Source organism: Danio rerio, chromosome 20 (genome assembly GCF_049306965.1).
Source record: "Danio rerio strain Tuebingen ecotype United States chromosome 20, GRCz12tu, whole genome shotgun sequence".
In the NCBI taxonomy this organism is placed as follows: Eukaryota; Metazoa; Chordata; class Actinopteri; order Cypriniformes; family Danionidae; genus Danio; species Danio rerio.
The window spans coordinates 45,817,541-45,834,693 of record NC_133195.1 but is presented as its reverse complement, the minus strand read 5'-3'; the positions used below and the strand labels follow the sequence as shown (position 1 = coordinate 45,834,693).

Sequence of the window (17,153 nt, the reverse complement as noted above, 5' to 3'; positions counted from 1 at the left end):
ACTGTCGCCTCACAGCAAGAAGGTCCCTGGTTCAAGTTCTGGCTGGGCCAGTTGGCATTTCTGTGTGGAGATTGCTTTTTCTCCCTGTGTTGGCATGGGTTTCCTTTAGGTGCTCCCCTAAAGGGTTTAGGTGTTTTCCCCACAGTGCAAAGACATGCGCTATAGGTGAATTGGATGAACTCAATTGGCTGTAGTGTATGAGTGTGAATAAGTGTGTATGGGTGTTTCTCAGTACTGGGTTGCGGCTGGAAGGGTATCTGCTGTGTAAAACATATGCTGGATAAGTTGTCGGTTCATTCCAGTGGCGACCCCTGATAAATATAATGGAGTAAGCCGAAGGAAAATGAATGAATCAAATGTATGTAAATGTATTCTGATGGTTGTAAATCGTTTGTTGAGGTACATCGTATTTTTTTTTTTTTATCTTTCTTGGTTCCATACAAAAACATATTTTTCCATTTCAATTTTCCAACACATTTTCGTTTATTTTAATACACTTAACTAAAATTAATAGAAATATATATATATATATATATATATATATATATATATATATATATATATATATATATATATATATATATATATATGTAAATTATAGAAATATATTAATGCAAGTAAAAAACTGAAAAATTGTTAATATTATTTTTAAATATGAAAGCAACGAAAGAACTTAAAAGTTATGCTATTTTGTATACTTTATGTAGTTTCATAAGATTTTTTCATTAGTATACAATCCTTATGATCACTTTTGCTGCTTGTTTAAACTACTTATTTGTTTTATGTTCAATCCACTTAAAATATGTAAAAACCATTAAGTTAACTTTATCGATTTGTGTTGGGTCAACCTGAAGGGATTGTGTGGAACCCCTGACTTTTAACAGTGATAATATACAGTTTACTCAACGGTCGCAATAATGGACACATCATCACAAATGATCAAAATCTACAGTCAAACTTCAGTCAAAATTCAGTATCAGATTATTAATGTCCTCAATCTTGGTGTAATTTGACAATTGTCATATTAAATATGTATTTTTTAAAAGCTCATGCTTATCATAATAGACCATCATCTCAGTATCTTCTCTTCACCATTCAAATTAAAACAATATTTTTGCTGCTTGTTCAAACTAATTGTTTAAAAGCTTAACAAAACAATTTTATGTTTAATCCACTTAAAATTTTAAAAACCATTAAGTTAACTTTATCGATTTGCAACTTAATTGTTTCATGTTCAATCTTAAATTTGTAAATGATGATTAAGTTAACTTTATCGATTTGTTTTAGGACAACCTGAAGGAACGGTGTGGAACCCTGCATTTACAGTGATTTACTGTTTACTCAACGGTTGCAATAATGGGCACATCATCACAAATTATCAACATACAATCACATTTTTAGATTAATAAAATTCATTAATAGCTTAATAACCAATCTTTACCAGTAATTTGACAATTGTCATCCTACATTATTTTAAAAAGCTCTGCCTATAACAATAGACCATCATCTCAGTATCTTCTCTTCCATTCTCTTAAATTAAATTTGTGCTGATTTTTCAAGCAATTTATTTAAAATCAGCTGAATCAACCTAATTCTTGAGGGTTCTTTTCGTCATGACTCTTTTGTGTTCAAGCAACTTCAAATTGTAAAAAGCATTAAGTTAACTTAATCGATTTGCAATGGATCGACATGAAGGGATTGTATGGAGCCTAGCATTTATTACAGTATTGTAGACAAAGCCAGAAATTCCAAATATAGTGTTTTAATGGAAATAAATAAAAGACAAAAACATAACAGAGGAGGCCGGTCTATAACCGAGCTTTCCAGATTTGAAGGAGATGATGATATCCTTCTTGGTTAATCATTAAATCCCAGAATCCATTGCCAGTCTTCTGTAAATAAGATAAATGGCCTTAAGGCACTCACCTCAGTGACGCACCATTTCAGAGAGAGCAGAGCTTTAATTAAGACTGGAAGGTGTTATCTTTACCCATTCTCGGATTAATGAACTTTTTACAGGATTAATCTTGTGTTTTTTTCTTTAAAGAGTTCCTGTCGTGCTCAGGGTCTATTGTTATAGTGTGGAAATCAAGGAATAGCAAAACACACATAGTTGATGCATTGTTTAGATGTTTTTTTTTTAGCCTTGTTTTTTTGGAGATGCGTATCATTTCAGGAATGGACATCACATTGCCAAACCTTAAGATGGGCCGTGTAGATTTTGGAATGTTTTAACAAATTTTTTAGCACTTTTTTATTGTTGTTATTGTTGTCTTCTTGGTGGTTTTAATTTAGCATTCCAGATTTGTTATTTATTTTTTTTAATTTCTCCTTGAACATGCCACTGAAAAGAAACATAGGGAGTCCACTGAAGAATGATGCTTTTTATCAGGCGTCGCAGACAAAGAGAGCTTGCAAAAACGCAGATGACCTCCACGAGACAATTCTTGTTAACCAAGAAAACATGTTTTTCAAAGCCAGGCTTGACGAGGAGGAGGATTCTGGCATTAAATCAGGTAGAGAAAGTCATCTTTGTTGTAAATTGTTTCCCAAGCGGCTTTAATCAAAACTACTGCATTGCTTTCTTTCAAAAAGTGCTGTTACAAATTCTCAATCTGCCGCCGGTGGGTTATGAATAGTTTTAACACACGTCACACAATTGGAAAGCTATGTATGTTATTCATTTGGCAGAAGCGGATGAAAGCAATGCAAGCATCTCCTCTGAAGAAGACCTGGGCCATCTGGATTATTCCAAGCCATTCGCTGCGAAACAAACGCAGCCAAAGAAAAGCATCAGTCAGATCATCAAGGACAAGAAGAAGCAGACCCAACTTACTTTACAATGGTACTCTCTCTGTGCACTTTCTTTTTTAACTAAGCAATGCTGATACTGTATGCTTGGGCTTCAATTGTTTTGTTTCATTAGGCTTGAGGACAATTACATAGTTTGTGAAGGTGTTTGTCTGCCACGGTGCATCCTCTACGCTCATTATTTAGACTTTTGTCGGAAGGAGAAATTAGATCCTGCTTGTGCTGCCACTTTCGGAAAGGTAAGAGGCGTTTTTATTTTATTATTTTATATATCTCTTGAATTGCACTCACTGTAAAAAAATATGATCGCTTAGTAATGACCGCATATGCTTTTAGTTAATTGTAACTTATTAAACTAAGTTAATCATCTTCTAACTTATTTTTATAAGTTATTCAAGCTGTTTAAGTTAGTTTAACATAATGCAAGTTCAAGTTACTCAAAAGGTTAATTTGATTTTGATTTTACAATGCTCCTTTAGTCACCAAAACTGCACTAATTTGGTCAGAAATATTATTTAAAAAATTGTGAAATATTATTTACTTTTTAAATATATGTTTGCTATGTGAATATATTGTAAAATGTAATTTTTTTGTGTGATTCAGTGCTGAATTTTAAGCATCATTACTCCTGTCTTTGGTGTCACATGATCTATCAGTAATGAATTGATGCTAAAGAAATATGTCCCATTATTATCAATTCTGAAAACAGTTATGCTGCTTTATAGTTTTACAAACCTATTTTCACCCATCTGATTTATGAAAATAAGTTAATTCCAGGTAATACATTTGTATTTAAATTTTGCATATATAAAATATATGTCATTTATGCAAGACATATTTCACAATATTGCAAAAATGACCATTTACATATATTTTTTTCAACCATTGGAATTACAAATGTATAAATAAATACATGTACATATATGTTCAAATATATCAGTATATGTTCATATGGCCATATATGAATACATGTATAAAATTACAGCTAATATATTATTAACATGCATACAGTTGCAATCAGAATAATTAACCCCCCCTGAATAATTAGCTCCCCTGTTTAACGAAGAGAAGATTTTTTTCAACACGTCTAAACATAATAGTTTAAATAACTTATTTCTAATTACTGATATTTTTTTTGTGCCATGATGACAGTAAATAATATTTGACTAGATATTTTTCAAGACACTTCTATACAGCTTAAAGGGACATTTAAAGGCTTAACTAGGTTAATTATGTTAACTAGGCAGGTTAGGGTAGTTAGGCAAGGCAATTTATTGTATAACGATGGTTTGTTCTGTAGACTATCGAAAAAAAATATATAGCTTAAAGGAGCTAATAATTTTGACCTAAAAATGTTTCTTAAAAAAATTAAAACTGCTTTTATCCTAGCTGAAATAAAACAAATAAGACTTTCTCCAGAAGAAAAAATATTATCAGACTTACTGTGAAAATTTCCTTGCTTTGTTAAACATCATTTGGAAAATATAAAAAAATAAAACGATTATTTTTTTTATCCTTCCAAGTCATATTAAATTGATCAAAAGTAACAGCAAAGGAATTTCATTTTAAATAAATTTTAGTAATCAAACTATGTACACTCAAAAATAGATGTTTAATGTTTGTTTAAGCTACTTATTTTAAATAAGCTGAACCATTTTTGAGTTCAATCAGCAGATTTTTTTATTCTGGCATGTCGCTTTTAGCTTAGCTTAGCATAATAAATCGGATAATTTTTCCTGTTTAAAGCTTGAGTTTTGAAGCTACAGCAGCAGAATTTCTTGACTATTACGCCAGAATAAGAGTATAGTCCCTAGTAATATTGGCCTGTTTTACAGAAGAAGTGACCTTTAAATAGGAAAATCTTCAGATTCAATTCGTCATGCTAAGCTAAGCTAAAAGTGAGCTCGCCTAATTAAGAAAACTGCTGAATGGATTAAAAAATGATTCAAGTCAACTGTTACCTCTAGGAGACTAGAGGTCTCCCAACCCCAAAACCACAAAAAATGTGGTGTTCATGTATTTAAAGTGTTAACATATGCCAGACCATTTTTAAAATGATCTAAATATCTAATATCTGAAACCTTCATGAACCTTCAGTGCTGATAAAGACCTGCTAAAAGGCTGAACTTTAATATATATACTATGTAATATGTACATTAGCAGACATAAATAGCCTTTGATTTTGTATTTGCGGTGCATGTCAAATGATTGTACAACATTTTAGAGCTTTATTCCTGTCTTTTTAGACCATAAGGCAGAAATTTCCTCTTCTTACAACACGAAGGCTTGGAACCAGAGGCCATTCAAAGTAAGATAGGCCAGGTTTCTGACTCAAAAACATCATTTAGTGCTTTTTTTTAAATCGACTATTTAAATGCCTGCATCTAAATCCCTGTGTTTGGCTTTTGAATGACTTTCAGGTATCATTATTATGGTATTGGAATCAAGGAGAGCAGTGCATATTATCACTCTGTTTACTCCGGGAAAGGTCTGACACGGTTAGTCTTTCATACCTGTAATTCAGAGCCCTATCGCAAGTCCTTGAAAGTTTTTGAAATATGTGTGTGAATTGGAAAGGATTTTTTTTCATTGTCCTTGCAGAGACAAATCAGATCTCTTGAAACTAATAATTATATTTCATGTTTGGTTTATAATGTTTTATCATATCTATAAATTCTCTTATGTGTTCTGCACAGATTCTCTGGAAGCAAGCTGAAAAATGAGGTTGGTATTTATAATTTAGTACATAAAGTTGAAGTGCTACACTTCATACACAATATCACAATTCTCAGAGGAAACTGAATATGCTGAATATACAGTAAAAGTCAGAATTATTAGCCCCCTGTATATTTTTACACAATATGTGTTTAATAAAAAGAAGATTTTTTTTTCCCAACACGTTTCCAAATATACTTAAGTAATATTTATTATATCTCTGCCATGAAAATAGTGCATAATATTTTACTAGATATTTTTAAAGATACTAGTATTCAGCTTAAAGTGCAATTTAATGGCTTAACTAGATTAATTAACTAGGCAAGTTCATTATTTGGGGAATATTTGAAAAAGAAAAGTGGCCACTTTATTAGGTACACCTTACTAGCACCGGGTTGGACCCCCTTTTGCTTTCGGAACTGCCTTAATCCTTTGTGGTATAGATTCAACAAGGTGCTGGAAATATTCTTCAGAGATTTTGGTCCATAGTGACTTGATAGCATCTTGCAGTTGCTGCAGATTTTTTGTCTGCACATCCATGATGCGAATCTCCCTTTCTACCACATCCCATATGTGCTCTATTGGATTAAGAACTGGTGACTGTGGAGGCCATTTAAGTACAGTGAACTCATTGTCATGTTCAAGAAACCAGTCTGAGATGATTCGTGCTTTATGACATGACACATTATCCTGCTGGAAGGAGACATCAGAAGATGGGTACACTGTGGTCTTAAAGGAATGGACATGGTCAGCAACAATACGGAAGTAGGCTGTGGCATTGACATGATGCTAAATTGGTACTAATGGGCCCAAAGTGTGCCAAGAAAATACCTCCCACACTATTACACCACCACCACCAGCCATAGCCATTGTTACAAGGCAGGATGGAGTCATGCTTTCATGTTGTTGACGCCAAACTCTGACCCTACCATCTGAATGTTGCAGCAGAAATCGAGACTCATCAGACCAGGCAACTTTTTCCAATCTTCTATTGTCCAATTTTGGTGAGCCAGTGTGAATTGTAGCCTCAGTTTCCTGTTCTTAGCTGACAGGAGTGGAACCTGGTGTGGTCTTCCGATGCTGTAGCCCATCCTCAATGTTCGAGTGTTGTGCATTCAGAGATGTTCTTCTCCATACTGTACCTTGATTGTAACGAGTGGTTATTTGAGTTACTGTTCCCTTTCTATTAGCGGGAACCAGTCTGGCCTTTCTTCTCTGACCTCTGGCATAAACAAGCCATTTGCACCCACAAAACTGCCGCTCACTGGATATTTTTTCTTTTTAGATCATTCTCTGTAAACCCTAGAGATGGTTGTGTGTGAAAATCCCAGTATATCAGCAGTTTCTGAAATACTTTCAACCATCTCATGTTCAAGGTCAATTAAATCACCTTTCTTTCCCCATTCTGATGCTCGGTTTAAACTGCAGCAGATCGTCTTGACCATGTCTACATGCCTAAATGCACTGAGTTGCTGCCATGTGATTGGCCGATAAGAAATCTGTGTTAACAAACAGTTGGACAGGTGTACTTAATAAAGTTGCTGTTGAATGTATATATGTTAGAAAAAATATTGTAATGTTTTGCTTTTAACAACATTATTACACTGTAGTAATTTTACTGATATATCTGGGTTTTTTATTCACAGGGAGGATTCACCAGGAAATACTCGCTTAGTTCAAAAACAGGAACACTTTTACCCGAATTTCCAAGTGCACAGCATTTAGTGCTTCAGGACTCTGTTTCAAAAGAAAAGGTCTGTTCATTTCCAGTAAAAAACACTGTATACATGAAGTGCATTGACTTACTTACCTCAGATTCTGTTCTTCTTCTTATCTGTCAGGTCGACACGCTGATTATGATGTACAAAACTCACTGTCAGTGCATTCTGGACAACGCCATTAACGTCAACTTCGAGGAGGTGCTATTTTACGCTCTTGAAGAACCTGTAACGGCATGTAGATTTTAGTAAAAAAAAAAAATACTCTAATCATCTGATTTTTCTTCCAGATTCAGAACTTTCTGCTTCACTTCTGGCAGGGAATGCCTGAGCATCTCCTTCCACTGCTGGAGAATCCAGTTATTGTGGACATTTTCTGTGTGTGTGACTCCATACTTTATAAAGTGAGTGTTTATGAATCATATCTGGGTGTTTCATTGATTATGATACTTATACATGATTGAACAGAAAGTCAAAAATCATATATCTGAAGAAAAAAAAAACTTTTGTGTATTGAAGGTTTTTGTTTTTACTAGCTGGGTTTCCACCAGCCTGTTTCCATCATGCACATTTTGAAGTATTTCATGAGAAACGAGCAATGTAAATGTCGGATTTTGAATAAAAATCCCTTAATTTATGCTCACTTGAGGAGAATTTGGTGAAAAAGGGTTAATGTGAATAATTTGCATGTACATTTGCAGACTACACTCTGGCGTAGCAAACATTATGCCCATATGACCAATCAGCTATATCTATTATACTTGCTTTGTTTACTGTTGGCTACTAGGTTACCAATACTACAGTCAGCTGCTCTCACAACTTGATGGAAACGCATCTACACTGAAAACCCTAATAAGTTGACTGAACTAAATTAATTGTGTTAACTCGATGCCTCAATTTAATTAAGCAACTGAGTCTCCCAAAACTTGCATATTTAAGTTTATTTAACTTGCCGGTTTGGTAGAGTATACTTAAATTGTTCAGTTCAGTGTGTGTGTCTCTGTGTGTAATTATATACTATGAAAAAATGTTCAAAAGAAAAACAAGTAGCATTTTCTTCCCATTATGGTGAATAATTATACATGAAGCCTTGTTTTCTGATTAAAAAAAAAGACCTTGCACTAAAAGGTTGCACATTTTAGAATTTTACAGTCAAGACTATATTAAAAACAACCTATTTTTTTTCAAAGAATTAATTGTGATTTTTAGCTTACTATTCTTGAAATCTTAAGTTTATGCATTTTCATTGTATATAAGTAAAATTAACTCATATTTTTAGGTTACAGGACCAAAATACTAAATTTTAAGTAATGTTCAGTCAACTTTATATGATTAAGTAAAGACAACATTTGGGTTTACGGTGTAATTTGCATCTGGGATTTATTTCTTCTTCTTTTTTCTTTTTTTTGCAAAATTTGAAAAGATTAGCTTCACATTTGGATGGAAACCCAGCTACTGTCACTTAATTTATTCCATCTTTGAAAAATAAAACATAATTTTTTCCCCCCAAACTCTAGGAAAGGAAATACATGCCCAGTGCTTGATATTTAAGTCAAAATTACATAAAAAATTTTGAAAAAAATAGTAGACATGTTCTTTTATAACTTGATAATTTATTTTTGCTATATATATTTCGATTTTATTTTTGAACCCATGTCCTACAAACGTTTATTATTACCATTTCATGAGTCTCCCCATTCAGTCGAATAGAGCGCTTGGACCTGGAAGGCGCTTTGCGTGACGTCAAACTTAACAAGCGGATATAAGCACAGCCATGAAAAAATTAGATCATTTTTTTTTATTCAGATTTAAATGAGTGAATTAGAGCTTAAAAGCACCAGTGGGCATGTAACTGTTTTGTAAAACATCTAAACACAACGCAAAATAAAAAAACCAGTAATATTTTCATAATGTCTAGCACTAGATAAATTATAATGGACTACGAAGAACACAAGAGCTAAATGTGTTAATGCTGGGTTCACACTAAATGCGAATGCAAGTATCCACACACCTAAGTTACAAAGAAAGTCAATGGAAATGCCCAAATTGAGGCACATTTTTACATGGTGTCATGAATAATGCATGCATTTGAACGAATTTGCCTCATGCACACAGAATTTGTAATAAACTTGAACAAAAAACTCACAAGTGAAAAAAAAAAACATGCTGTGAGTAACCGAGAGAGAGTGATGCAAGGCTTAATGCTTGGGACTTGTGGAGCTGCACAATGATGGATTTACTCTTCAGTGGATTTTCCAGCAGTGAAATTAAACTGAACTGAATTTCAACACTAAAAACTGGACTGACACAGTTTCAGTTTACTAGAACTTCTATGTAGAGCTGCTTTGACACAATCTACATTGTAAAAACGCTCTGGAAATAAAGAATTGAAATTAATACATGTTGGGTGTGAACAGGGCCGGAGTGGGACTCCTTTTCAGCCCTGGAGTTTCAAGCCTTACCAGCCCACCTCAGTTGACGACTGACTATATTTAAATAAGGTCATTTCCAATTCAGTTTCTAATGACACGATCACATTTTTTTCAAGAAACAGCTGCTTTAGAACTTGAAATGTTCAACAACCCAAACAGTATTAAATGTCTTAACAATAAAAATTGAAAAAATAAATAAATGTAAAATAAGATAGGTAAGGACCGAACTCGGGTCTTGCTGTGTCACAACGCAACGTGCTGACCACTGGACCACAATGGCAATATTATTATTAATCTTTTTCTCCCCTTTTTAGATTTCTGATCAAGTTATGTCAGATGTATTAATGTAGTGAATCATCTGATTTTCATTGAGCAGGTGTAATATTCATTAATATTAGTTATTCGAATTCTTATTTTCACTAAGGTGCCGCTATTTGGGGTCGAATGATGATAGTTACATCATCATTAACCTGCAGGCTGCATTTTGCTCTTGGGGCTGCGAGAAAATAAATAAAAAGCATGGAGCTGCAGAAAAACAATGAATAAAAAAAGTGAGGCTATGGTCAAATAAATAAATAAATGAATAAAAGTGCGACTGCTGAGAGTGCAAGCAGCTAGGGACACCGGCCCTCGCGGCCAAAAAACAGATCGGCCCACCGGGAATTCTCCCGGTCCTCCCTATTAGCCAATCCGGGCCTGGGTGTGAACCTACACTGTAAAAAATCCTTGTACCTCCTTTTCTGTTGTTGAATTAAAGGAACTTTTAAAGTCAACTCAACTTCCATCACTCAAACTGACTAAAAGTATTAAGGTAAACTTTATATAATTTTAACTAATATTAATCAGTTAATCAGGCTTCAACTATTTTAAAGTGAAACATTTGAAACATTTGTTTTCATCACTTTGTAACATCATTTCTACAGTGGACTATAAGACATTTATAAGTATAAAGCTTTATAATAAACTGCATTTGGTGATCATTTTAAATACTCTCCTCGCATAAGTATTGTATCTGAAATGAAAACTCATACAAATCCATGTGCAATAAGGCCAGCAGCAAAAATCACAGAGCATATGCCTTTTCAGCTCTGTTCTTTCACAATTTGCATGAGCTGTTGTAAAATCAGCTTTTTCCATCAGAACCAATCATTGTTTTCATTATGGATCATAATCACTATTCCCTTATCAAATTTTATCTGAATTGTTTTTCACAGGTTCTGACAGATGTTCTCATTCCCGCTACTATGCAGGATATGCCGGAGAGGTTTGTCTAATAAACTGCTGCATTATTTATCATTTGGTTTTCCTGCAGGTGTGAAATGTGATATCGTTAAGCATTTTTGAGTGAGTTTAAGAAAATATCTCCAGTCTTTTGGCAGATATTCGAAATTTTGCCAAGCACTGGGAACACTGGATGCTGTCTTCCTTGGAGAATCTCCCAGAAATCCTCTCAGAGAAGAAAGTGCCGATAGCAAGACGATTTGTGTCGTCCTTAAAGAGACAGACCTCATTTTTACATCTCGCACAGGTACAGACACTTCTATAATTCTTGATTTGGTTTAATATTTAAAAATGATTTACATTATACTTATGTAATTTTATTTCTATTGTACAATAAAATGTTTAATGTTGTTTTCTGAGCCAAAAATATACATCCATAAGTTTTAAAAACTATAATAAAATACAATACAAATCTATATGTAACGAAGGGTCATGAGGTTTAGGGTGTGAGTGTAACGGAGGCCAGCTAGTGAAGGGCTATACAGGTAAACCTCACTCTTCTGACATTTAAAAGTGCTCAAGCAACAGACGCTAGAGGCCATGGTCTTTAGTCTCCTTGTTAGAGCAACCGACTCCCATACAAAGAATCGCCTGTTCTATCTCAGCTCAGAACGGGAGGGGTGCAGTTGGACCGGTGGATTTACATAAATATTTTCATTAACTAACATTATCAAACATGAATAAATACTATAATAAGATGAATAAATACTGTAATACATGTTTATTGTTTGTTCATATTAGTAAATACATATACTAACATTAACTAATGGAACTTTATTGCAAAATCTTTCCAGCCTCAAAATATCAATAATTTGTTGTTTTACATTTTGTTGCTATTCTTAAATCCACTAGGTTTTACTCCTTTTTAAATAAATAAATAAACAAACTCATTTTTAAGGCATTTTAAAGTATAAAAACTTTTAGCAAGACTTCTTAACATTTAGATATTGCTTTGGGTTCAAGTTGGGATAAGTATATCTAACTTTTTACATAAATTGTTTTTGTATTAATTTGGCATTATTTTATTTTTACAAAACGTTTTGAATCTAAATAAGGGACAGCCAACTGAAAATGAATATGAATAATATAAATAATATCTAGTCAAATAATTAAAAAAAAAATTCCAAGACACTTCTATATTGTGTAAAGTGACATTTAAAGGCTTAACTAGTTTAATTAGGTTAACTAGGCAGGTTAGTGTAATTAGGCAAGTTATTGTATAACAATGGTTTGTTCTGTAGACTATCGAAACAATTAGCTTAAGGGGGCTAGTAATTTTGACCTTAAAATGTTTTTAAAAAATTCAAAACTGCTTTCATTCTAGTCAAAATAAAACAAATAAGATTTTCTCCTGAAGAAAAATTATTATAGGAAAAACTGTAAACATTTCCGAATCTGTTAAACATAATTTGGGACATATTTAAAAAAGAAACAAAAATTCAAAGGGGGGCGAACAACTTCAGCTGTATACTGTATACTATAAAATCAATTGTTTTAATTGAATTTAATTTGGGCACGAACCTTCTAATGGATTTAATATATCATTTCAGATCGCAAGACCTGCCCTTTTTGACCAGATTGTAGTGACATCTATGGTAAATGATATCGATAAAGTGGATCTGAACAGCATCGGGTCTCAAGCTCTTCTTTCAGTTACTAATGACCAAGATTCTGACTTCTACTCTGAATGTAAGTAACTGGCAATTCAGTAGTGAAAATTGTGCACTCATGTGATTATTAAGCTCATAAGTTCTTGATATTTTCTCTTAGATGACTCAATTTCAGTGTTTCAAGAGTTGAAAGACCTCCTGAGGAAAAATGCTACAGTAGAGTCTTTCATTGAGTGGCTGGACTCAGTGGTGGAGCAGAAAGTCATCAAGGTTTGTTCTGTCACAAACTCTTATTAGTCAGGCTAATGTTAAATGGATAGTTCACCCTTATATGAAAATTGACTCACTTTTTACTCACCCTGAGTTGCTTTCAAACCCTATGAGTTTCTTTATTTTGTTGAAGATATTTTGAAGAATGCTTAACATCTGTAACCATTGATGTCCATAGTAGGAAAAACAAAAACTTGGTTACAGATTTCCAACTTTCTTCAAAATATCTTCTTTTGTGTTAAAAGGAACACAGGCCAAAACAAGTCCCAGAGAGTTTACACAGTTTAGTTTTAACATTTTTGAATTCATTAAGCTGTATATCTCTATATCTGACAGGAGCACTTTTAGCGTAGCTTAGCATACATCATCGAATCAGATTAGACTATTAGCATTTCACTCAAATGATCAGAATTTTAATAATTATCCTTTTAAAAGCTTGACTCTTCTGTAGATACATCATGTACTAAGACCTACACTTGCACCACCAGCTAGAATCGAATATCATTGCGCCTGCTGCAGTCACGGTATAGCAACAAAGTTCTTTGATTATTACGCCAGAATGAGTATAGTTCATATCCATATAGACCTAGAAAATAGCAACTTTTAATTAATCCATCAGTCTTAGTACAGGATTTAACTACAGAAGAGTCAAGCTTTAAAAAGAAAAATAATCAAAACTCCTTTTTGAAATTTTTGAAATGCTAATGATCTAATCTGATTCAATGATCTATGCTAAGCTAAGCTAAAAGTGCCCCTGTCAGACCTGGGGCCTCATGTACGAAGACTTGCGTGGAAACCATACTACAACATTGCGTACACACAAAGCTGTAAATGTGCGTACGCAGAAAAAAATTCAGATGTATGAAACACTGTGTACGCCGAATCTCACGCATATTCTTTTGAACATCGAATGAACGTGAAACTGAGCGCAACATGCACGAGCACAAAACCCCTCCCTGCCTCCTCCCCCGTATGAATATGCTAATATCTCTACTTTGGCAAAACCCAACGAAAAAGCAATGGCAAAAGCAAGCAAGAAGAGAAACTTTGAACAGAATGTGAATTGTAGGTGCTCCTTTCGGAGGTAGACCGGAGAAAAACGGTGCTATTTGCAAGTTTGTTCTCCGGAATTAACAACAAAATAAAAAAAATAGAGTGGGAGAGTTTAGCTGATGCGGTTAACACAGTTGGGTCTGAACATTGCACTGAGTGGATTTAAAAAAGAAATAGTGTGGTTTATAGGTTTAAAATGTTGCAGAACCCTTAACAGTCTCAGTGGTGCAGCTCGTAAAACGCTTGTCAACGTGTTTTGACACGTTCCAGCATGAACTCGGTTCGAATCCAGCGTGTGATGAACTCATTCTTCTTTTTTCCCCCGCTACATATCAGATTTTGCCAACTATTTATCACGAGAAAGACAAGTAGGAATCATTAATAAGTCTGTGCATCATATTTTATTTGCACATTTATTGAATGGAAATGTTTCTGATTCACGCATGCAAATTCATCTTCAGATAGTGTCTTTATAACAATGTGCGTGCAGTAGATTGCTCAGATTACATTGGGAAAACAGGCGACCGCTGCAAATTGCGCTTTAATGTTTGGCTGATCAACTGTATGGTATGGAAACCTTATATACCTGCTAGATCTCATACAGCTGCCATTGCAAGGCTCAGACACTTTGTAGAGAGCAATTTAACACAACTGCCTCTAGGAGTCGCCAATGGAAATAAAACAGACACGCACAAAAAATGTGCGTACTCCAGCCATAAAGCTGGCGTGGAGCTGCGCACATTCTCACGTTCAGTTCATCGTTAGTAAATCCAAACGTGAGCGATTCTGAGCGTGAAACCTGGCGTACGCAAAGTTTTTGTGCGTACGCAGCGTTGATACATGAGGCCCATGAAGATTGGCTGAATGTATTCAAAAATGGTAAAACTCAACTGTTTACCTCTAGGAGAGTAGTAAAATGAGCATATAAAAATATTTTTAGATATGGACACAAATTTATGGACACTTTTTGGTACATTTTTAAACAAGATGCCAATAGTCTAATCTGATTCAATGATCTATGCTAAGCTAAGCTAAGCTCAAAGTCCCCCTGTCAGACCTAAAGATTGTTAATGTGGATTAATACAATTGTAAAACTCATCTCTTTACCTCTTAGGGAGCTGTAAAATAAGCCTATATATTGTTTTAAAATGTAAAGTGATCTTTCAACACATGAAACACATGAAGGTTTGAAAACAAGCAAATCAAATTTAGAATTTTGGGTGAACTATCTCTTTAAATATGAATAATAAATTGCAAATTATCTGTATTTTTAGCCCAGCAAGCAAAATGGTCGATCTGTAAAGAAGCGAGCTCAAGATTTCCTTCTGAAGTGGAGTTTTTTTGGCGCTCGAGTGATGCACAACCTCACTCTAAACAACGCGACCAGCTTTGGTAAACCTTCATTCATATAAACTGATTTGCTCACTTCTCATTTTGAATTCTCTATAGTTACAATTAGATTTATTCTGCCTCTCTAGTTGTGGATCCTATGTGGAGAACGAGCCATAAAAGCCAATGCAAATAAACCTTTATCTGGTGTGCCGTGTGTGTGTGCCCTGATTAGGGAGCGACCTTTCTCTGTGCTCCTAATATTTGATGACCCCACAGGTGTTTACAAAATCAAACATCAGTGTTTGTCCTCAGCACTAGCTTGAGGAAACCTGTGGGAAAATCAAGTCAGGGGCATTACACTGTTGTGTATTGCACATTTCGTCACCTTAGAATTGTGTGGTTCTATCTGACATTTAGATGTCATTGTGTTTTACATTTTAAGACGTTTTATTTAAACAAATGTTACACACATACTGTTTGCTATTTGGAGTGCAAAAACTTTAAAGCTCAATATCTTAGAATCATTCAAAACATGGATAGAACCTTATAATTCCAAGGTGACGATTTGTCTCAATTAAAGCAGCGCTATTATGCCCCTTTTTACAAAATGTAAAATAAGTCTCTGATGTCCCTAATATGTGTATGTGCAGTTTCAGCTCAAAGTACTACACAAATAATATTTTATAACTCTTTGAAACTGCCCCTTTGAGGCTTTGATCCTAATTGCGCTGTTTTGTGACTGTCACTTTAAATTCAAATGAGATTGTGCTCTTTTCAAAAGAGGGTGGAGCTCTTTTGTGTCACTTAAGCCTAGTTCACACTACAGGATTTTAAACATCAGCAGATCGCTGTGCCGTTCACACTACATGACCTGACTTTGTGTCTTTTAATCTCTGTGGTGTTCACACTACGCAACACTCCGTGAACGATCCACAAGAGGCGGGTCACACACTACATGATCTGACAACAACTCATTCCCCATCAGCTCATTCAAGCTACCAAACCACAGCCAATGAAAATTTGAGGGAGGAGTCGTCAGAAAAAAGCTGAACACTATTGGCTGCTTGTGTGCAGATTACATCACTGACAGCTTTTCAAGCTTTGGAGAAAGCATTTAAAAACATCGTCAAATCAGCTGATATATCAGCGGATTAATCACTTATCTGCAAGGTTTGAGTGGATAGATACACAGAGAGTTTTTAATTTTTGTAATTTTATAACTCTTTGAAATAAAACTAACATATTTATAACACCCTGCCATTTTCTAACTATCAGTGTATTTCTTTCTAACATTGTTATTTTTTTTATTACAAAACAGTAAAGAACTGAGCATTTCTGCCTTAAATTACCATATTGGTTAAAATGACTGCATGCATGTCTGATACTTTTCACTGTGACTTTAAATATGTGTGCATTTTCTTGCCTGGCAACTTCCTGCTAACATAAACAAAACTTTCTGCTGGCAAAAACATCAATTTACTTTAGATATCTTTAAAAACAGCATATTATGTGCTGTGAAATAGCTCCTGTTTGAAAGTGAAAATGAAAGCCAAGACCTTTAAGTGTTTTAGTATCTTAACTACATATTTATAGGCTGTATTACCAAAAAAAGATTATATTTTTAGGGTAATGGTGTCATTAAATATGATGCCAGACATTCAAAGCTTAATTTTAACATCTCAATAATAGCTTTGAATGTAAATATGTTGTGACAATATGGCGTTTCATATGAGAACGGTCAGAATGAGCAGTATGGTAATTCTAATAATTACAGAATTCTAGTTCCACTGTTAATATAGCCTACTCTCATGTCTGTGCTAACGCAGAATGAAGCGAGTGCACCGATGCCCATTCTGACCAATCACAGATGTTTCTGCTGAGCTCCTGAACACACAGCCATTCAGCTCATGCTGATATGCTCTCTCATTGGC

General features: G+C 34.3%; 1 protein-coding gene and 1 long non-coding RNA gene across 7 annotated transcripts in view; one reads left to right on the top strand and one right to left on the bottom strand.

Annotated features, from left to right (window-relative positions):
- rfx6 (regulatory factor X, 6) overlaps window positions 1–17,153 on the top strand; it is a 49,676-nt gene that overhangs the window by 840 nt on the left and 31,683 nt on the right. For 2 of the 6 annotated variants that reach the window (XM_073932573.1, XM_073932572.1), the window contains exons 2-15: window positions 2,353–2,516; window positions 2,692–2,845; window positions 2,927–3,050; window positions 5,058–5,119; window positions 5,232–5,309; window positions 5,508–5,535; window positions 7,173–7,280; window positions 7,368–7,445; window positions 7,535–7,648; window positions 10,891–10,940; window positions 11,045–11,204; window positions 12,508–12,646; window positions 12,728–12,837; window positions 15,165–15,282. In XM_073932573.1, coding sequence (XP_073788674.1) covers window positions 2,353–2,516; window positions 2,692–2,845; window positions 2,927–3,050; window positions 5,058–5,119; window positions 5,232–5,309; window positions 5,508–5,535; window positions 7,173–7,280; window positions 7,368–7,445; window positions 7,535–7,648; window positions 10,891–10,940; window positions 11,045–11,204; window positions 12,508–12,646; window positions 12,728–12,837; window positions 15,165–15,282 — 1,487 coding nt within the window. Of the gene's footprint in view, window positions 1–2,004; window positions 2,846–2,926; window positions 3,051–5,057; window positions 5,120–5,231; window positions 5,310–5,507; window positions 5,536–7,172; window positions 7,446–7,534; window positions 7,649–10,890; window positions 10,941–11,044; window positions 11,205–12,507; window positions 12,647–12,727; window positions 12,838–15,164; window positions 15,283–15,368; window positions 15,434–17,153 lie in introns of those variants that run through there. The other 4 variants (XM_073932575.1, XM_073932574.1, XM_068215457.2 and 1 more) reach the window with 4 other exon arrangements.
- Window positions 7,144–17,153, bottom strand: part of LOC137488687 (uncharacterized) — a 149,975-nt gene continuing 139,965 nt past the window's right edge. Inside the window, exons 13-14 of the long non-coding RNA XR_012396041.1 lie at window positions 7,337–7,470; window positions 7,144–7,263 (exon numbers count right to left, since the gene is read on the bottom strand). This is a non-coding gene — a long non-coding RNA (uncharacterized lncRNA). The remainder of the gene's footprint in view (window positions 7,264–7,336; window positions 7,471–17,153) is intronic.